The sequence below is a fragment of the Canis lupus genome, chromosome 15, assembly GCF_003254725.2.
Source record: "Canis lupus dingo isolate Sandy chromosome 15, ASM325472v2, whole genome shotgun sequence".
NCBI lineage: Eukaryota > Metazoa > Chordata > Mammalia > Carnivora > Canidae > Canis > Canis lupus.
Window position 1 is genome coordinate 18,693,443 of NC_064257.1, and position 22,592 is coordinate 18,716,034.

Genomic DNA, 22,592 nt, shown 5'->3' on the forward strand with positions numbered 1-22,592 from the left:
GAACTGTAGACCAGATCAACAAAACCAGGAGTTGGTTCTTTGAAAGGATTAATAAGATAAATAAACCATTAGCCAGCCTTATTAAAAAGAAAATAGACTCAAATTAATAAAATCACGAATGAAAGAGGAGAGATCACAACCAATACTAAGGAAATACAAACGATTTTTAAAAGCATATTATGAGCAGCTACATGCCAATAAATTAGGCAATCTAGAAGAAATGGACATATTTCTGGAAAACTGCAAAGTACCAAAGCTGGAACAGGAAGAAATAGAAAACATGAACAGGCCAATAACCAGGGAGGAAATTGAATCAGTCATCAAAAATCTCCTAAGACACAAAAGTCCAGGGCCAGATGGCTTCTCAGGGGAATTCCATCAAACGTTTAAGAAGAAATAACAGCTATTCTACTAAAGCTGTATCACAGGATAGAAAGGGAGGGACTAGTTCCAAACTAATTTTATGAGGCCAGCATCACCATGGTTCCAAAACCAGACAAAAAAAAAAAAAAAAAAAAAAACCACCAAAAAGGGTGAATTATAGACCAATATCCCTGATGAACACAGATACAAAAATTCTCAACAAGATACTAGCCAATAGGATCCAACAGTACATTAAGAAGATTATTCAGCATGACCAAGTGGGATTTATCCCCAGGATGCAAGGTTGGTTCAACACTCATAAAGCAAGCAGCATGATAGATCATAATAACAAGAGAAAAAAAAAAAGAACCATATGATCCTCTCAATAGATGCAGAGAAAGCATTTGACAAAGTAGAGCATCCATTCCTGATCAAAACTCTTCAGAGTGTAGGGATAGAGGGAACATTCCTCAGCACCTTAAAAGCCATCTACAAAAAAGCTCACAGCAAATATCATTCTCTGTGGGGAAACACTGGGAGTCTTTCCCCTAAGATCAGGAACACGACAGGGATGTCCACTCTCACCACTGCTATTCAACATAGTACTGGAAGTCCTGGCCTCAGCAATCAGACAACAAAAAGAAATAAAGGCATTCAAATTGGCAAAGAAGAAGTCAAACTCTCCCTCTTTGCAGATGACATGATACTGTACATAGAAAACCCAAAAGTCTCCACCCCAAGATTGCTAGAACTCATACAGCAATTCGGCAGTGTGGCAGGATACAAAATCAATGCCCAGAAATCAGTGGCATTTCTATACACTAACAATGAGACAGAAGAAAGAGAAATTAAGGAGTCAATCCCATTTACAATTGCACCCAAAAGCATAAGATACCTGGAGTAAACCTAACCAAAGAGGTAAAGGATCTATATCCTAAAAACTACAGAACACTTCTGAAAGAAACTGAGGAAGACACAAAGAGTTGGAAAAACATTCTATGTTCATGGATTGGAAGAATTAATAATGTGAAAATGTCAATGCTACCCAGGGCAATTTACACGTTCAATGTGATCCCTATCAAAATACCATGGACTTTCTTCAGAGGTTGGAACAAATCATCTTAAGATTTGTGTGGAATCAAAAAAGACCCCGAATAGCCAGGGGAATATTGAAAAAGAAAACCAGGGCCACAAGCATCACAATGCCAGATTTCAGGTTGTACTACAAAGCTGTGGTCATCAAGACAGTGTGGTCCTGGCACAAAAACAAACACAGATCAATGGAACAGAATAGAGAACCCAGATGTGGACCCTCAACTCTATGGTCAACTCATCTTTGACAAAGCAGGAAAGACGATCCACTGGAAAAAAGGACAGTCTCGTCAATAAATGATGCTGGGAACATTGGACATCCTCGTGCAGAAGAATGAAACTAGACGATTCTCTTACACCAGACACAAAGGTACACTCAAAATGGATGAAAGATCTAAATGTGAGACAAGAATCTATCAAAATCCTAGAGAACACAGGGAACTCCCTTTTTGAACTTGGCCACAGCAACTTCTTGCAAGATACATCCATGAAGGCAAGGGAAACAAAAGAAAAATGAAGTATTGGGACTTACTCAGGATAAAAAGCTTCTGCACAGCAAAAGAAACAGTCAACAGGACTAAAAGACAACCTACAGATGGGAGAAGATATCTGCAAATGACACATCAGATAAAGGGCCAGTATCCAAGATTGATAAAGAACTTATTAAACTCAACAGCAAAGAAACAAACAATCCAATCATGAAATGGGCAAAAGACATGAACAGACGAAGACATAGACATGGCCAACATGCACATGAGAAAATGCTCTGCATCACTTGCCATCAGGGAAATACAAATCAAAACCACAATGAGATCCCACCTCACACCAGTGAGAATGGGGAAAATTAACAAGACAGGAAACCACAAATGTTGGAGAGGATGTGGGGAAGGGGGGACCCTCTGCACTGTTGGTCGGAATGTGACCTGGTGCAGCCACTCTGGAAAACTGTGTGGAGGTTCCTCAAAGAGTTAGAAATAGACCTGCCCTACGACCCAGCAAGTGCACTGCTGGGGATTTACCCCAAAGATACAGATGCCATGAAACGCCGGGACACCTGCGCCCCTATGTCTCTAGCAGCAGTGTCCACAATAGCCAAACTGTGGAAGGAGCCTCAGTGTCCATCGACAGATGATGGATAGAGAAGCTGTGGTCTCTGTATACACTGGGATATTCCTCAGCCATTAGAAACGACGGATCCCACCATGTGCTTCGACGTGGATGGACCTGGAGGGTATTATGCTGAGTGAAATAAGTCAATCGGAGAAGGACAAATATTATATGATCTCATTAATTCGGGGAATAAAAAAAATAGTGAAAGGGAATAAAGGGGAAAGGAGAGAAAATGAGTGGGAAATATCAGAAAGGGAGACAGAACATGAGAGACTCCTAACTCTGGGAAACGAACAAGGGGTAGTGGAAGAGGAGGTGGGCGGGGGATTGGGGTGACTGGGTGATGGGCACTGAGGGGGGCACTTGGCGGGATGAGCACTGGGTGTTATACTATATGTTGGCTAATCGAACTCCAAAAAATATTTAAAAATCTGTGATGAAAACGAACAATTATTTTAAATTATTTAAAGAGTAATTTAATTATTGCTACTGGTTATCTCTTCCCCACTGGATTCTAAATTCCAAACAGGTAGGAATTATACCTAATTCACTTACGTTCTATTCGGGCTGGCAAATAAGCACTAATTTGAAGGTGTATTTTCTTTAAAAATATTCCTTGTCTTTAAAAATCTAGTAATTCGTAACAACTCCATACGTCAAGAAGAAAGTTCCTGGAGTTTTAGCTTTTGACCTTGGAACTAGCTTGAAATAGCTTCTAATCTTGTGGGATAAAAATTCAGAAAATAAGGCTGTGGTCCGGTAATGAAAAATTCCTGGGCCCTTAAGAAAATTAAGGGGCAAATATGCTACTGTGCATGAGGGTAAGGGTTAGAGGATAAAAACTTTTATTTAACAGATTCCATGTCTGACAGATAATGACAAATATTAGAGAAAAAGTTCCTTTCTGGTCCTTTAGGTAGCACTGGCAGGTTTAATAAATACCCGTGGAGGCCCAATCAGGATGGTTCTGCACAATGTGTCGGGTGTGCCACTGATACTTGTTAGGATTCTAGCGAGGGCATGAATGTACATTTGTTTCAATACTCAGGAGCTGAATACTTAACATTGAGGAAAGAACAGAAGTAGCACAGCACAACCTTGATTTCATTGTATTAAAAGCCAAAAAGTTAAAGCAGCAGCAGCAGCAGCAGCTCCCTGTGATCCACCAAAGCCCAAGCACAGGGGCGACGTTCGGGGATGCTCAGACACCCAGGCAGCTCCTTGCTGGAGTCCACCAGACTCCAACAGCAGCAGGCACAGAACTGATGTAGAAAAGGCATCTATTTAATAATAAAAAAAAAAAAAGTTTCCAGAAGGCTCAGGCAGGATGTAGAATTTTCTACCTGCTGCTCTGAATGTCAAGATCCGAATAAAGCTCAATGAAGTTGTGGAGTAATTACGACATTATGAGAACCAAATCCCTGTTAAGAGGTCACAGTCTCTTTATTACTGACTGATCATAAACAGTATATTCTTCTCAGGGAGGAACTTCTTTCCAGGAAAATATTTTAATGAATTGCTCCGTTGACTGTTACTAATAATTATTACTTTTAAATTCTAATGGTTTGATTTTTTTTTTTTTAAATAAATTTTTATTTATTTATGATAGTCACAGAGCGAGAAAGAGAGAGAGGCAGAGACACAGGCAGAGGGAGAAGCAGGCTCCATGCACCGGGAGCCCGACGTGGGATTCGATCCCAGGTCTCCAGGATCGCGCCCTGGGCCAAAGGCAGGCGCTAAACCGCTGCGCCACCCAGGGATCCCTAATGGTTTGATTTTTAATTGTATTTATCAACTGTTGGTTATGGCACATAAAACGATTTTCCACTTACAGTAGTGGTAAAATAAAAAATAAAATAGCCTCACCAGTAGGTATTTCTTGTCTGACTTTATAGCTAACCCACAGTGAGACAAAGTCACAGGTTATGTGTGTACATAATAAATCTTTGTGCCTTTAAGATCAATGTGAATTATATTCCTGCATTCTGAAAAATAACATTTAAGAGGATATTTATGTTTGTTTTACAGGTTACTCCTCTATTCTGTATCCCGACTGGCCAATATTTTTAAGCAACAGATACTTCTCTTTCTCACTGTTAGCCCTCCAAACCTAACACCGAGTGTTAGAATAACCAATTGAGTCAAGCAAAGATACCCTCATTTAGTTTTGAACTAATATAATCCAGCAAAAAACACAATTCATTCTTAAAAAACTGTTCCAACTTCCTCACTCTAGAATAAACTCACTTTTTACTCTCCACTTTTCTATGAATAAGCATTGTTTTCAGGCTGCTACAGCTGTGACTTTCCGTAAGTAATCCAGCCTGTGTGTGTCTCAGCTTCTAAAACTACAAAATGCATATAATACTAGATTTAGGTGATTCTAAATAACTCCACTGGCCCTTGTTAGTAAAAACTTTGCTATGTAACTTGTTGCATGCTGCTTCAATTCTGAACATCTGGTTTTCCCCACTGGCTTGCAATCTGAGGTCTTTGGTTTACCATTTTCCCAGACTCAGAATAGTAATTAAGGGATTTAAGAGGTCTTGCTTTTTTTGCTTATGGGTTGTTTAATCTTAAACCTAAGATTTTAAGAAATAAGCCTAAATGTTTACTTGTTTTCATTAAAGAGAGCACTGTAAAATCTGCATTTATTTTGCTCAAACCCAAATGATGGGACATGATTTTATTTAAAGACTAACCAGTGGCATCGAACACTGGAACTGAAGGATAATTACAATAGTTACATTCCAAAAACCTTTATATAAAAACTACACCTAAAATCATGCTTAGGCAAAATATGCCAAAACAGATAAGGTACAATGTATACAAAGACATACATATCACTCTGCATTAAATTTTTCAAAAAACACACAGAGAATACAATAATTTATATTTATAAAGAACAGCTGTTTATACAAACACAATTTTGAAGAATGACACAAACTCAGAAAATGTAATCAGAGTATTCTTTCTCACACATAGGCTATTAACGCCCTAGTATTTCAAAATCCTTTATAAAAGGAGATAGCTTAATGACTTCTCATTCAGGAACTTTTTTTAATGTTACTTTTTCTTCTTCTTTTTTTCATCTGCTTCCATTTTAAGCTTAACTTCTTCAGCTGAAAGAGCTCCCAGTTTCTTATTCTTTGCTTTTTTAATCTTTTCCTTGATGGCAGCCACATCAATTTTATTTTCAGTAGAAGCTAGACAAATTAAAAATGATACATGTAATTCTTTAGATTTTACCAAATAAAACATAAAGCATGTATTTGGTTCAATAATTTCAGAGTACTGTAATAGGTGAGATGTCATGTAAAATATAAAACACCTGCTTAAATGAAAGACATTTAAGACGAAACAAATCATAAAGTACTTTAAAAATACATTATGTACACATGCAAATGGCATTATAGTTTAGCTTTTCAGTTACTAAATTCAATATTAAAGCTGCATTTATTTCCCTTAAATTGTACTTGGTAGTAATATTTTTATATTCTTTCCCATGTTTTAGAACTTTATATAGAGTACTCATTAATATACCAATTTTCCATTCTGCACATTAAAATAACATAAAATTACATTTCATGAATATTAACATGTAGCCCTTCTAGCTTCCATAATTTTAATTAATCATGAAGGTTTAGATCAAAATCTACTTTATCTATTACCACACATAAAACCTTAAAAATAGGGGCGCCTCGGTGGCTCAGTCGGTTAGGTGTCTGCCTTCAGCTTGGGTCATGATCTCAGGGTCCTGGGATTGAGCCTCCAGTCTGGATCCCTGCCTTGCAAGGAGTCTGCTTGTCGTCCTCCCTATGCCCCTCCCCCTGCTTATGCTCTCTAAGGAATAAATAAAATATTTTTTTAAAAAAACCCTCAAACTTAAAAATAAAATTTTCCAAATATTAGTTCAATGAATGACTAGTAAAATTTTATTTAACAAGGCCTTGGTAATAAAGGTAATAATCTGAGAATATCTGGAGACCCTAACAGAACCCAGCCATGGACTCAATTACAAAAACTTGAATAATAAAGAGAGAGGGGAAAAAAACTGTAGCTTTTCCTCACCATTTAAAGAACAGTATTCAGAGCACAGGAGAATCACAAAATAAAACATTATCAGACTTAATGCTGTCACTATCATGAAACAGCTACATCCCTAATCATTATAAACAGAGACTATTACTAAAATAATAATAGGTCTGGTTTTGACCAACAGGTCAGGTACAGTGATGCCAGTGACTTCCCTCCCCTCACTGTGCACTGGCTACTCTGGAAAAGTACTTCAGAAAGAGCACAAGTGTTACTAGCGGGAAGGAAAATGTAGAAGAGGAACGGATGGATCAAATGAGGCTAGGAATGGAGAAGAAAAGACTCAAGTCTCGGAGTTTTTTTTTTTTTTTTTTTAAATCTTAGACAAAGCACACATGGAAGGAGGGGCAGATAGAGAAAATCCTCCAGCAGACTCCCCACTGAGCAGAGCCCGATGACAGGCTGGGGGCGGGGGTGGGCGCCCTCCATCCCATGAGCTCATGACCTGAGTCGAAACCAAGAGTCAGATGCTTAATTGACTGAGCCACCCAGGCGCCTCACCCTGGCTGTCTTTTTAAAAGCCCCAAGACCTTCCTGTTGTTTTGATGGTGTCTTTTAGCCCAAGGTCATCAGAAATCTGTAACAATAAAGGGATCGAATTTAAAGCCACAAATCACATAAACAGAGAGAAGAAAAGTGTAACTTCTGATAAGCTCTTTCTGAGGCATGATAACAGAGCTTGGGGAGCTTGATGCTTTAGTTACTCTTACGTCTACAAAGGATTCACTGCTCTAGTTTATAGCTTCACAACGAGTCCCTGCCCAGCACAATCAGAGGTCAGGAAAGGACTGTCAATCCAGGATACTCTTTAAATAGGCACTAGCTGCTAATAAAACACCTCAGTGACCTCATCTCTAGGATTAGTGGCTAATGAAATGTCAAGAGAACTGATGAAAGATAACGGTAATTTCTTTAGTTAACACTCAGAGAGATTTGGACAAATTCACTACTGGTTTACTTTTCAGGTAACAGACTTTAACATCATACCAATAACTGGAAAATAAGCATTTACCTTCCTTTGGTTTCACAACTGGTTTTTCCTTAGGTGGAATAAAAGCTTTGTTTCTTTCCTCTTGTCTCTTACTGAGAGCTTCTGCTTGTTTAGCCTGCATTATTAGTAAGAACGATTTATTATTAAGTAGGAATTCAAGTTTCTATGAACTATGCTATCAATGTCATGAGCTAGACAGAGTCTTACCTTTATGGCTTCCATTTTCTGACGCTTCTTTTGACTTGCCTTCAGAAAATATTCACCACTAGCCAATTCTTTATCAATCTGTTGAAATCATGATTTACAATTACATCAGAAAATAGGTAGATAAAAGACATTTCCTAGGAAATGCATAATGCCCTTGAGTTAAAGATAGCAAGGTCAAAAATTCTTGATAAATTCATAAAGGCGGTAACATAAAAAAAGGAGATGTGCTCTAACCTGAAGGGAATACATGCAAAAAGCATGGAGGTAGGAAAGGAGGTGATGTGTTCATGAAATATACAGCAGGCTGTTTTAGGTGGATGGAACATCAATGATTCAGGAAGTGTGAGGAAACTGGAAAGATAATATGGGGTAAGCTTGAAGAAATGTGCATGCCAGGTAAAGAGGGTGGGCTACAATTTAGAAATGTCTGCAGGTTTCTGAGAGAAATGGAGACCAAAGCAGTATTTAAAAGGTACAGAAGAAAGAAGAGAAAAACACTTGGAATAAAGTAATGGCATGCAAAATGAAGAGCAAGAATTGTTAGGATTTGGGGACTAATTCAACACTAATTAGAGAAAGTAACAGCTTATTCATCCTGATTTATCTCAAACTGACACAGCATTATTATATCTAAGGCAATGTTTTACACTCGTAATAATTACTAATCTCTTTACAATTACTAAACTACAATTACTGATCATTTAACCCTCATTAACAATCCTTTGAGATAGATATTTATTTATATTATCCCCATTTTACGTACAGGGGAAACTGACGCATGGGTGGGCTAAATAAATTGCCAGTCACGAAGCAAGTAAGTGGCAGGAAAAGTCAATTGAGACATTAACTGTTTTAAGAAGTTTAGTCACAGGAGAGGAAGGTAAGACAATTACTAACTAGAGGACAGGCCCATAAGAAGGATAGTAGGTGTTATGGAAGCACGCCTGAGTAATAAGATCACTCTACCTTCCCCCAACTAACAGTGCCTTTCTTTGCTTCCCTTTCCAGAATAGACCTCATGATCCAACACTTCCATTGTTTTATCACCATGATCACTTTTCCACTCTGACCTTCATCAAACCTCTGAAATTCAAACTCCAAATATAGAAAGAGATGTGTTACTATGCTGAGAACAAAGAACTAGAAGAAAGGAAGGACCTTTCGATACAGCCAACGTAGGGAATCATGACATAAGATACCTCAGAAGATAGGTGAAGACAGAATTCAAAGAACAGGTGAAGAAAGGACTGGCGCAGATGGAAAAAAAAATTACAGGTGAGAGAAAAGGAAGGTAAAGGAGTTCTCACTTGATAGTCTTAAATACTGCCATACAATAAAATACAGTGTCATCTGCTAGAGGTGGGAGGGTGCTTCAAGAACTAAGAGGACACACAGAACTACTAGACAACAGTGAGGATCTGAGGTTGGAAACGCATCATTATAATGGATACAGTCCAAAGACTTTCTCCAAATATGTTTAGCAGCCACATTATGGGAAAGGAGTCAAATTTTAGGACTGACCAAGTTTGAGAGTTTTGCTGGACAGATGTGATAGAAGGAAAAGGCAGCATAAAAGAAATAGTGATGAGACAGAGAGAAAAGGAAATTTGGGGAAAAAAATGAAGCCAGAAAACAAGTGACCATAAGAGAAGCCCTCATAAATTAAAAAAAAGAGGGGGTACAGATGTTAGAATTTAAGATTTCAAAACTGGAGTAGTCATATAGCACATGTCACAAGAATGATGTTAAGGCAGAGTGAGAGCACTAAGGGCTAAGTTGTGTTGTTGTTGTTTAATCCATGGGATGTTTATTGTGGCCACAGGGGCACAACTGACAGCAACCACCTAGACAGAGGTTACACTCTTACTGTGAAGCCCCTACTCCCCACGCCCACACTTAGCTCAAAATAAGCCTATTTACACTTACCTTTAGTTTCTTATACTTACACACACACACACACACACACACACACACACACAGAGAAAATCTACCTAAATAACTCTCCATAAACTTTCTAACAAAATAGATTAAAATGGTATCCCCCTAATATAAATAAATTCAACATTAATACTGACCTGACTTTCTGGCTGTGGTGGTGGGAATGGTGTATACTCTTTCTTGACAGTTTTCTTCTTTGGCTCCTTGCGTTTATTCACATTTTTGTGCTTGAACTGTGGCAAGAATCTTTCCCAACTTTGTGATCTTAATTCAGAATCTTTTGCCAACTCTCGTTTAATCATTAAGGTCTTTAGTCATGGTGATATATGAACAAAGAAAGAATTTTTAATTTTATAAGTAATACATTTGTCAAACTAAGACATTATAAATATTATTCCTATAAATAATACAATTAAAATGAGTAGTTCTTAATCTCCTCAGTAGGAGCAAAAGACTCCATAAGAAAAGTAATCTCAAATCAAGCATCAAGAAAACCATTAGAAATTTAGATTAAGAAATGCAGAATTATTGGGGCGCCTGGGTGGCTCAATTGGTTAAGCGTCTGCCTTCAGCTCAGGTCATAATCTCAAGGTCCTGGGATCGAGTCTCATGTCAGGCTCCTTGCTCAGTGGGGACCCTGCTTCTCCCTCTCTCCCCGCTCTCTCTCAAAAACAAAAACAAAACAAAAACAAAAGAAAAACCTTAAAAAAATGCAGAACTGTTAAAATGAACGGAGATGAGACAACTCAGCTTTTCAACCATTAGTTCACTAAAACCTTTAAAATTTGGGTGCCTTGGTGGCTCAGGTCATAATCTCCAGATCCTGGGCTGGAGCCCCGCATCAGGCTTCCTGCTCAGCAGGGGGTCTGCTTTTTTCATGCTCTCCCTCTGCCCCTACCCATCACTTGTTCTCTCAAATAAATAAAATCTTTAAAAAACAAACAAAAAAGTCTTTAAAATACATATTAATTGGAGCAGGGAGAGTTCTTAATTAGCAATGTTCCCTAAAAGCTGGAAGTTTTTGGGTAGCACTTTAATTATCACAGGGAAAGAAAAAAGTAAACTTTCTCTTGATCAGACAAAACCAATATTCTCACATTTCTCCCACTCCATGTGAATTCTGCACACACTGGAACATCAAAGGATGCAAACCGGGCATCAGATACAAGACTAGCAGCTCTTTTTATCTTCAATGTCCCAAGGCAACTCAAAATCGTTCTTCCATCCCAATCTAAGAGTGACTTTGTAACTTTATCAAATTTAAGTGGATTGCTTCAAAAATACCCTCATGAAATAGTTCATTAACAACAGGTATAATCATGAGTTATATGTTCCCAGGTATAATCATGAATGCTGAGCACACAAGGATATAACAGATCTCTCTCAAAGAGTTTATAATTTGAACATTAAATTAAAAAAAAATAGTGTTAATGCAATCTGACGTATTCCAGACTCTACTAATAGAAAAAGGGCAGAATTCTGAACGATCACATCTTCAAATATAGTAATGGGCCCATAATCCAAGAAAACCTGACTGAGATCATCTATGACCAATTTCATGAAGCGTATGTCCTTCGTATCAGAACTACACCATACGTTACGGCACAGCACAGAGACCTAAGCCTCCACGGATATAACTCCAGGACTAGGGTAGTTGGGTGTGCAGAACTCTACCTCTACCCTGAATAATTCTGCTTTATCTGCTTTGTGCATTAGGCTTCCATAAAAAATCTAATTTCAAGAAAAGTTTCTGCACCTAAAAGAAGTCTGACAATCACTGTTACAGTAACATATAATTAACTCACTTTAATGTTATAAATTGGATGGATATTCTTCATAGTATCTAGGACTACTTTTCGAACCTGAAATTTGCAAAGAAAAATGAATTAGTCATTTAAAAAGATTTTAATGAACTCAGTGGAAGGAGATTAATACACTGCAACATACCCTATGAACCAGGCAATGACTCCCAAATTGAATACAGTAGGCCTTCAACTGCTCTGGGTGACCTCTAGATCTTTCATAATAGTCAACTTCTCTTGGAAGCAATGGATTTTCTCAACTTACTGCTAAAATGTAACATATAGAACTAATACAACAACATTTTGGAACTGTGGAATTTAGGAAGAAAGTAGCTAGATTTAGTCAGAAAATACGGGCTCAATAATGGGAATGCCACTTCGTAAGGGAAAGTCACCTGTCCTTTTCCTGCTTTCTCATTTGTAGTACAGAAGTAAAACTATCTCAAGGCTCTGCTGTAAAAATTAAATAAGACAATATATTTAGACTTCACAAAACCACAGGATATTCAATATATTTAAGTTATTATTATTGCCACATGAGAAGAGGACAGATAACTAGAAGAGGTCCAACAGAACTACTGTAGGTCCTAGAAAGGGAACAAGACCTCGCAGCCAGATCCAGACAACAAAAGGAGTTAAGACACAGTAACTGCTCCACAGATTTTTTCATAACATTAAATACTACACTAAACTTCAGACAAAAAAACAAAAAAAAAAAAAACAAAAAAAAAAAAGAAAACTATTTTAAAGGAAAGTTTCCAGAATCTGACCTCTACTAGTTTATATAGGTTACTGCAAATAATATCAACATTCAATTCTCTAATCACTTGAGCACATGTAAATACACATTTCCTGTATGTGCTAGAGACTAAAAATCTTAAATACTCATTTAAAATTTGTAGTGGAAAAAGAAATGATGTGCAGACCTTCTAACTCAGGAGTGGATACTTCCTTAGTTGCCAAAGGTTGACCATATTATGTTAGGATCTAGGAGTGATGAAAATTAACTGAAGATAGTAAATAGTTCTCACCTCTTTTAAGCCACTAAAAGGTCCAATGACTGAAACCGTGTTTCCCTGAACCATAATATAACAGTTTGTTAACAGTTCCAAAGCCTATAACAAAAGATTAAGCTCAAATTCAGTACAATGAAAAACTAATGACAGAGAAAGACTCAAGTTTTCCACTGATAAAAAGTACCTTTAATGTAGATCCTTTGGGGCCAATGAGACGTTGTCTTCTTTTTACAAATCTTTCTTTATTTCTTACTAAAGAACCTATTTTAATGATGTCACAAGCAACATCATCCTGAAGAATTCGTACTGCCTTTGGGAAAAACGAAGAAAATATTCCATCAATATTCTTTACAAACACATTTGTTTTCAAGGCCCAGGCTAATGAAATCTAACCAGAAAAATAAAAACTCTAAGACGGAGGGATGCAGTGTTATATGTTATCTCTAAAGTTGATGCAAATACAGCAAAGTTTTTGTAATTCTAAATTTACCTGTTCAAATGAAACACTTCTTGCTAAAAGTTTTATTAGGTCTCTGGCCCTAATGATGATATACGGATCAAAAGTCTTCTTTGTTGTACAAACAGTCATACTGCCCTCGATCAGGTCCAGGGTTGCATTAACGTGCTGAGAAAAGCAAAGAGCAAATACACAACTGTCTAAAAATCAATTCAATTTTAGGTAATTACAAAGCCTATCCTATCAAACTATTAATTACTGTAAATTAAGCTCTAATTCTATCAACTCCCCCCTTGAAGAAGCTGAGTAGTTGATAAAAATAATGAACATTGATTACTTTCATATTTCAAAGAATGTAAGAAACTTAGGCACTGAAACCATTTCTACTTGGCTTTAGAACTTTGTACTCAAAGATAATTTCTAGTTTAAAAAATATGTATCAATGCAAATGAGGTCATACTTAAGACCTAGGGTGAAAATCTAAAGCTACATATAGCTCCTCTATCCTGGACAGGGCTGTGATCTGCCATCTGCTCCTTTGGGTTAAGAACAGACTTTTCCTTTCAAACTTTCTTCTACCTGGTATTAGCTAAATACAAAGTAAAAACAAATTCTCATAGGTTCAGAAAGAAAAAATAACTGGAAAATTAGGCATTAACTGTTCATAGGAAGAAACAGATTTCAACAAAGCAAATTAAAATGTCATTTTCTGATAGCATCTTGTGAATTATATTTCAGTGTAGTGAGTGATGAACAATTCAACATAAGGTTGGGTCTCTGTGAGTTTACAAGTCTAATCTCAGATGCAGACAGCTGTAAAACAGCCTGTGGTTTGCTGAACCACCCTAATACCTAACAGGCACAAAACTCTGGAGCAGTCACCTAGATGAGAAACACATTTTATATCACAACCTGGTGTGTGCACAGGTTCTCACGTGCACATATATAAATGAACCAAAAACTTCATAAAATGAAACTTATCCTTACCATATGTGATACTTATTTTTATTTTTTGGATGCATTCCTTTTTTTAAGGCTCATTATATCCATTAAATGGGATTTCTTGCTCTACTAATGGGTTTCAATCCAGTTTGAAAAATAAAAACAAATGTATTACTCTAGGGAAATGGCAGCAGGTACATACAGGGGATAGTTGGCCACACCCTACCCCTTCCATTTAAAATGAAAATTAAGAAATCATCCAGGTACATGCCTCAACTCAAACTATACAGAAACATGGCAAATATCACAGTAGAGAACAGGCATTCTGAGATGAGTTTCAGAAAGTCGATGAGATCCCTACAGTTCTAAAGGTGTGTGAATTTTTAAAAGTAATCTATTACTCACAAAACTAAAAACAAGTGGATTAAAAGAATAAAGCTTCTATCTAGGTTGTTTAAAAGGAACCAGGGGCACCTGGGTGGCCCAGTCAGTTAAGCATCCGACCCTTGATTTCAGCTCAGGTCATGATTTCAAGGGCTGTGAGATCAAATGTCACGTTGGGCTCTGTGTTCGGCAGAGTCCACGCGGGACTCTGCCCCCCGCCTCTACTCACACATGCCTGTAGGTGCACACACTTACTCTAAAGATCTTTCTTTAAAAAAACAAAACACCAAAAAAGGAACTAAATTAACTACTTACACTAGTACCTTTTAATTTTTTTATTTTTATTTTTTTTACGCTAGTACCTTTTTAAAAAAATCCACCAGCATATATACTTATTTTTAGAAAAGGCATAAAAGCAAAATTTCAAATAAGTATATAAAATGTGCATACATGTTCATTCAAGGCTTTCTGTACCAAAGGCCAGCACTCTTTCAAGTAAGCCTCTCTATATTTTGGGAACAAAGTTGCAAAACTGCTCTCCTCCAAGAGTCCTCTGGGATTGTCCTCTTTAGAAAAAGCGGGTTCCTTCCAACCATCAGGAACAGTGAGGAGCTCAGATTCATCTAAAGAGAAGAAACATACACGTAAGATTTTACCCTTCTTGTGGACACTTTTAAAAATGCTTATATGTGGGATCCCTGGGTGGCTCAGCAGTTTAGTGCCGCCTTCGGCCCAGGGCGTGATCCTGGAGTCCCAGGATGGCGTCCCGCGTCGGGCTCCCTGCGTGGAGCCTGCTTCTCCCTCTGCCTGTCTCTCTGCCCCCCTCTCTCTCTGTGTTTCTAATGAATATATAAATTAAAAAAAAAAAGCTTATATGCATACATTTACACGCTTCCCAATACTCTTTGTAGTTCCTGTTTCCACGCTCTTTAGATGATTCAGCAAAGAACATGACGCCGTCATTATTTATCAACACACTATTAAAATCAACGGTCTACGCCAGCCTCATAGGACCAAGTTCCTTAAGGTCAGGGACCCTCCTTGGGTCTACAGTCCTCAGCGCTGCTCGGAAACTTCCACTGTACGACACGGTCTTAGAGTCAAAGATCCTAATACCACTTTGTTTCAATACAAATGACCTGTTAGACTTTCCTGAACTGCCGACTGTGTGTGTATACCATATATATATGCAGAGGCATGTACATTTTGTGCACACGCACACACACAGACTTAAAAGCTGATATTCTGGTGTAAACTCTGTTACCAATCACCGGTAGGTACATGGCTTCAGACTTTCCAAGGAGTTTCCATGTGCCTTGCTTCTGTATACACCTTCATGACAACTGTGAAACGTGGGAAGGACGGGTATTATTTTTCCCATTTTGTGAGAAACGTTTAGTCCAAAAAAAAGAAAAGATGAGTGACCGGTCTGTCTAAAGGGACACAAAGGTGATTCGGTCTAAGTCTCCAATCAATGAAATGAAATGTCTCCTAAGGGCATAAACGATCTCCGACATCATTTGTTAAAACTCCTGATCCTGGGGCGGGGAGCGGTTGAGCATCTTCCTGGGGCCCAGGTCGTGACCCCGGGGTCCTGGCATGCAGTCCCGCGTTTGGCTCCGTGCATGGAGCCTGCTTCTCCGTCTGCCTCTGTCTCTGCCTCTCATGAATATATAAAAAATAAAAATAAAAAAATTAAAAAACCCAAAACTCCCGGTCCTGGGTTTCAGGATCTCTTGAAGCCAAAGGCTCTGACAGCCGGCCCTTGGCGGCTCGGCCACTCGGCAGCCTCCGTCCCCGCCTTCAGGCCGCAGGAGCGTCGGGAACCGGCCTACGCGCGGGAGCCGCCCGAGCAGCAGGGCAGCGAAGGGCGCCCCGGAGGCCGCGACCCCCGGGCCCGCGGAGCCGCTGTCGCCGCCGCCCCCCGCGCCCCACGGCCTCCCCGCCCCCCCACCTGCCCCCGGCCCCGAGGCGGACTCCACCCCACAGAACGGACCCCACGTCCCCGGCCAGCCGCAACGCAGCAGCCACCCCCGAGTCTCGGTTCTCACTCGACCTCACCTCGCTTCTCCGGCTTCGGCTGCTTCGGACGAAACTCACTCCTCCCGTTCGCCTGCGCCAGCCCGTGGAAGGAGGAGGCCGCCATCTTCCGGCTGCTTCCGGCGCCACCGGAAGTGGAGCTGCTCTTAAATCCTACTGGCTATTCAGGCCTAAGAACCTGTTGGCTCGAAAGGAGTTCCGTAGAACGCAGATGAGGAGATGTGCGCAATCTCTGTGCGTGCGTCTGTGCCTGCGTAGCCAATGGACAGCCGCGGACTCTTTTCCCAGGATGCACGGCAACCACGGAGGTTGGCTGCATGCTGGGAGTTGTAGTCCAGCGCTATGGGGAGTTGGAGGCCCAACTATGCTACCTAGAATATTCATGCACGCATTAAATACATCTTGGAAATTATTTGGAATCTTGGAAACCTACAGTTTCCTTTCGGTCCTTGTGTCTAGCTCAGGGTCTTGGACTCCAGGGTTTGGTCGCAGAGTGCACTCGGCCTGTCATTGATGTCACTCACTCACTCATTTGATAATATTTATTTGACCGTTAAATAATTTGATAATATTTATTTGACCGTGCTAGGTCTAAATAGGAATTCCAAATATGAAGATGCATGATCCTTGATGGCAGAGAGTGGCAGCAATAGCTACCATTTATTGTGACACTGCTTTGTGCCACACACTGTTTGCATTTCTATTTCTTAAAACTAAAACTGATGATTTTTTTGTAAGATAGTTTTAAAAAGTCTTTGTTTCCGATGGTAATTGCCTAGGGTCTTGGTACTTCTCTTTCTAAGCCACAGGGATAGCACTTAAGTGACCCTTCTTAAATATTTCACTGAGCTAAGGTTTCCCAAAACGACTACCTCAACGCTGCCTATGGCTGACTTCAAGATGTGAGGTTTATCACTACTGCATATTTTTGCACTTCTAAGAATCCAAAAATTCTTAGACACATTCAAGGTGAGACTTCTTTTGATGACTGATCTTACTGCTTGCCATTTCTAAAATTGCCTGCAGCACAAGTTGGGAAAGTCTCAGGTTGAATTTCTTGCCTTCGTGAGACTAGGAACATTTATCTGAAATCCACCCTTGTGTATCTTCTATAAAAACTTAAGATTGTTGTACATAAGGTGCATACGTAAAACAGACTGTTAATTAGGGACGTAAGGTCACGAGACACATGATTATGTTAAGATTATTTTTCTTGGGGCACCTGGATGGCTCCATCCGTTAAGCATCCGACTCAGGTTTTGGCTCAGGTGGTGACCTCAGGGTCATGAGATGGAGCACAGCATGGGGCTCTGTGCTAGATGTGGAGGCTGCTTAAGATTTTTACTCTCCCTCCTCCTCTTCCCAATCCCACTCACATTCTCTCTCTCTCTCTCAAAAAAAAAAAAAAAAAAAAAAAAAAACCCAAACCCAAATTATCCCATTTTTATAAAGCAAATTATTCAATAAGTATTTATTGAGGATCTATAACGTTTCAGGTTCTACGTGCTGGATATAATAATTATATGTGTGTGTATATATATATATATCCAAATATCTGTTTGTATGTGATTATACAACAAGAAAAGACTTAGAAGGCTACACCTCAAGGTTACAAAGCTGGCTATCTTAGGGATAAAGGCAGAAAAGAAAAAAGAAGCAGGCAAAAAGACAAAAAATAGGTAGAAAATAATAATCATTATTTATTTATTTATTTTAATTTTTTTGGACAATAATAATCATTAGAAAAATAATGTCAACAAAAGTAAAGGTCTTTGCATGAAAGCCTGGAAAACCTGGGAATCCAGGAAAGAGATCAAATTTGAGAAACATACTCAGTCTTGGAATGTTTGCTGTACAACAACATGTTTCATGTGTCATGGTGTTGGGATGAAATATGCTTGCAGGATATCAACCCCTTCTTGCAAGGCCCCACTTAGCAAACTCTGTAGATAAGGACACATGATGTGCAGCTTTGGCTGCTAAGTCACTTGAGTAAACACTTAACCAACCTCTGTTTCTTCAGCTGTAAAATGAGAAATTGAGTTAGATTAATGCTTCTTAAACTTTAGCCAACCTCAGACGCATGTGGAGGGTGACCCTATTCCCAGTTTATGGTTCAGTAGGTCTAGGACAGGGCCCAAGAATTTGCAGCCTGGAGAACAAGGAATTATTCAACCCCAAAATATCAATAGTGCCAAGGTTGAGAAACTGGGGACTTATAGATATTCTTAATTTCTGTGATTCTACTTCAAAGGGCTAGTAAGGGCTTTACTCAGAACCAGACATGCAATGAAAGCGAAGTTATTTCCCACTTTTTCCCACTATTTCCCACTACTAGGGCAGAACTTACCTGGTATTAAAGCCAAAGTTTCCAGATGGTTGCTCATTATTATGCTGGGCTCTTTGGTGGACAATCTTGCTCCATTTCCTGGAATTCTGTTGTCTCATTACCCAAACAAACACTGATACTGCTATATACAGTGGATGCTTGAGGTCTAAAGACACTCATTGAATATTAGTCTCTCTGGGCCCCAGGCCCACAGAACATTAATATTTCATTGGTCCTCTCCTATTTCCAAGGCAATCTTCCATCTTTCTCTTCTTGATTGTTCTTATTGATAAGCAACAGCTTTGATTTAATTTTCGGTTATAATATTCTTCTCCCTAAAGGAAAGCTGGAATACATTTCATGATATTAGGTTTCACCAAAGCAACAGAAGGCTTTTTAATGCATGCATGAATATTCAAGATTTAATCAGTGGCATGTGAAATGTATTGGTATTGCTGAGAATTATTATTTTATGCAAATATAACAAGCAAACTACAGTCTTTTATTTGTTTACATGACACTGGGGGCATATTTGAATTTCTCTGGGAAGCAGATTTCTAGTCATTTGTTAAATCTATATGCATCTCCCATTCTTCAGACAGTGGTAACCACAGATGGCTCTTGATGAAATGAACTTTTTTAAAAAATTTTTATTTATTTATGATAGTCACAGAGAGAGAGAGAGAGAGAGAGAGAGAGAGAGGCAGAGACATAGGCAGAGGGAGAAGCAGGCTCCATGCACCGGGAGCCCGACATGGGATTCGATCCCGGGTCTCCAGGATCGCGCCCTGGGCCAAAGGCAGGCGCCAAACCGCTGCTCCACCCAGGGATCCCGAATTTTTTTTTTTAATGAAATAAACTTTTTAGATTATATATTTCAAACATTTAATGGGTTTATATTTAAACAAGGCATTTCATGATATTAATAAGATGGTGACATGGCTTCTCCATTGTTTCAAAATCTCAACTTAAAAAGTCCAGCTTTCTGATACACTTAGAGACTGGAAATTCAGTCTTAACACTACATTTTTGCTCTGATCATCTGTCAGTGACTTTAATCTGTTGGTTTACAAGTCCCTTTACTGATAAGATTAAATCAATGGACCCTTTCCCCAGAAAAGCACATATATTTGGGTACACATATCATTTTACCCACAGTTTGATGAGATGGTCACATTTCTGTCACACTGTTTCATAAAAACCCTAGAGGATCAAGCCATCAGGTTAGGGACCCTTGCCTTAAAGCAACACGGGAGGCATGTCTCAGAAGCCTGAATCTGATCTTATGAGCACTCAAGTCCTCTGCTTTTAGAGTTCTCCAGGACAGGCAGGATTAGAATTTTAGTATGCTTCAGGACTTGCACATAAGTACACTTCTCAAGATTCTTTTGAGTGCAAGTCATACAACATTCAAAGTAACAAGTAAAAAAGAGGACTTACTGTCCTACATACCTGGGAATTGGACCTAGGACCTCAACAGTGTCACAGAAACATTCATGCTCTTTGTCTATCATAACTTTGAGATCTCTCTCTCTCTCTCTCTCTCTCTCTGTCCTTCCATCTTTTGGCTCTGCTTTTTCTGTGAGGTTTTTATTCTGAAGCAAAGATATCTGCCAGCAGTGCTGAATCAAATTCTTAGCAGAAGAAGACTTTCTTTCTTCCTAAGAATTCCATCAAAAGTCCTAGGAAGACTCTCAGTGACCAGTACTAGATCACTTGCTAAAGCCAGAGGTGGGTTACACCCACATAAACCATCTGGGCCTAGAATGGGAATGAACAATTTCCTAAGGAGGAATCTAGAGCTGTTGCCAAAAGAAGGGGAAGAGGGGCAAAAACACGCAATGTGTAGTACGGTAAGTATAGCAAGGGCAGTGCAGGGGATTAATAGGTTTTCAGGTTTTACCCATCACCATCACTCATTCCCATGCCACCATTTCATTAAAATAAGCCACATATTTAAAGAATTACTTAGGCTGGGATGCCTGGCTGGCTCAGTGGTTTAGCACCTGCCTTTGGCCCAGGGCGTGATCCTGGAGACCCGGGATTGAGTCCCACATCAGGCTCCAAGCATGGAGCCTGCTTCTCCCTCTGCCTGTGTCTCTGCCCCCCACCCGCCCCCCGCCGTCTCTCATGAATAAATAGCTAAAATCTTAGAAAAAAAAAAAGAATTACTTAGCCCCAGTCACAAGATAGATGGAGGAATTATGTACTAAAATTTTATTGGGGGTATGTGTGTATAGTAGTTCTCTATATTTGCTGTGAGCATTTTCAAATGTATTGATTGGTCTGTTAGGTTGATTTATATTTCTCTAGGCACATGTGGTGATACTGAAAACATGATCTGCTGTAACTGTGGTGATTTGGTGTAATGTCTTTTTATAATGATTATTCTCTCATGTAGTGAGAGACTCTCATTTCCCTGCAGGAAATGGCTATGTATTTTTTCTTTTAATTTTGAAAAGAATAAAAAAGGAAAATGCAAGGAGCAATGCAACCATTGTTCAAGAATCTCTCTACCTAAATTTAATAAGTGTTATCATTTATCACTTTGGGCCCAGATTTACATAAATATTTGTATCATAAAATCTCACATACATGCAAAATGAAGTTACTCCAGTCATCTCTCTTCTAGAAGCAATAGTTAGTTGTTTTGGTTTTACTAAAACAATAGACTAAAAAATAGACTTTTTTTTACTAAAAAGCAGACAGACTAATATAACAAATGCTTTTGTAGACATAGTTAAATTTAAGACATAAGTATTTCCAGCTAAAGCCCCTGTCTACACCTTCCTAATCTCATTCCTCCCCCTTTCCACCAGAGGTGACTACTATGCCAAGTTAGGAATTTATCATTTCCACATATATTTTTGTGTATGTGGCTACTACACACACATGTGATGTGTACTAAACAAGATAGAGTGGGCTTTAAATATTTTACATGACATTAATTACTTTAATGTATAATGTACATTAAGGTACATATTATAATTAATATTATAAAACTTAATATATTTAATTTACATTACATATAATATATTATACATATATCATTTATTATACATATAATATATTATACAATATATATAACATATTGTATGTATTAATGTATACGTATATTAATAATGTATAATTATAATGTGTAATTAATGTATAATACACTACATTAATGTACATTATACAAAAATACAAGTTTTGTATATGATTATATAAGTATTTTATATTAGTTATATACATATAAATGTATGTTCTCATACAATTTGCATTTATTTATTTATTTGTTTATTTATTTATTGAGACTGTATGTGTGAGCAGGAAGGAGGGTTGAGGGGAGCGGCAGAGGGAAAGGGAGAGAGAGAATCTTAAGCGGGCTCCATGTTCAGCACAGAGCCTGGTATGGGACTTGATCTCACGACCCTAAGATCATGACCTGAGCCAAAATCAAGATACGGAGGCTTAACCAACTTGAGTCACCCAGGTGCCCCTACAACTTGATTTTTATTGGAATAGTTTGTTTTGAGGTTTACTCATGTTGAATCTACGTGATTCTAGGTCATTCATCCATGGTATATAATCTTTGAATCAGAATGTAGGAGACATGGCAGCTTCAGTCTTGGCTTCTTCCTTTCTCCCTCTCTACCTCTCTCCACAGGCCCCCCGCATCCTCCACAGGTCCCCAGACAGCTCACCTTGGAAGGACCCAGCTACCGTGTCTTGAGTGGCCCTATGGAGAAATCCGAAAGTCTAGGAACTGAAGCCTCCTGTCACCAGCCTCACGAGCTTGGAAGCACCTCCTCCTGCCTGGTCAAGCTTTCGGATGAGTGAGCTG

The 22,592-nt window shown here is 38.8% G+C and overlaps 1 protein-coding gene and 1 long non-coding RNA gene across 3 annotated transcripts; both read right to left on the minus strand.

Moving 5' to 3' along the window:
- Positions 1-5,215: 5,215 nt before the first annotated feature.
- LOC112654532 (KRR1 small subunit processome component homolog) lies at positions 5,216-16,655 on the minus strand. Of its 2 annotated transcripts, XM_025439101.3 has the most exons (10): positions 16,459-16,655; positions 14,848-15,020; positions 13,105-13,239; positions 12,799-12,924; positions 12,630-12,713; positions 11,602-11,658; positions 9,934-10,104; positions 7,859-7,936; positions 7,673-7,766; positions 5,216-5,771 (listed from the first exon to the last, which is right to left on the minus strand). In XM_025439101.3, the coding sequence occupies exons 1-10, from the start codon at positions 16,541-16,543 to the stop codon at positions 5,632-5,634; spliced, it is 1,143 nt and encodes a 380-aa protein (XP_025294886.1). In that variant the 5' UTR covers positions 16,544-16,655; the 3' UTR covers positions 5,216-5,631. The 2 variants fall into 2 exon arrangements, with proteins under 2 accessions (XP_025294886.1, XP_025294887.1); XM_025439102.3 differs by lacking the exon at positions 12,630-12,713 and having other exon boundaries at positions 16,459-16,639.
- Positions 16,656-18,141: 1,486 nt separating this feature from the next.
- LOC112654533 (uncharacterized) lies at positions 18,142-22,592 on the minus strand. The gene is made up of 3 exons (XR_003133083.3): positions 22,453-22,592; positions 18,788-19,112; positions 18,142-18,460 (listed from the first exon to the last, which is right to left on the minus strand). It is a non-coding gene; the product is annotated as an uncharacterized LOC112654533 (long non-coding RNA).

Coding starts and splice junctions, on each gene's coding strand:
- LOC112654532 (XM_025439101.3), bottom strand. CDS start 16,543: ATGGCGGCCTCCTCCTTCCACGGGCTGGCGCAGGCGAACGGGAGGAGT. Junction 11,659..12,629: donor CTTTTAGTGGCTTAAAAGAG/GTGAGAACTATT, acceptor TGCAAATTTCAG/GTTCGAAAAGTAGTCCTAGA. Junction 5,772..7,672: donor AGTTGTGAAACCAAAGGAAG/GTAAATGCTTAT, acceptor TAATTTGTCTAG/CTTCTACTGAAAATAAAATT.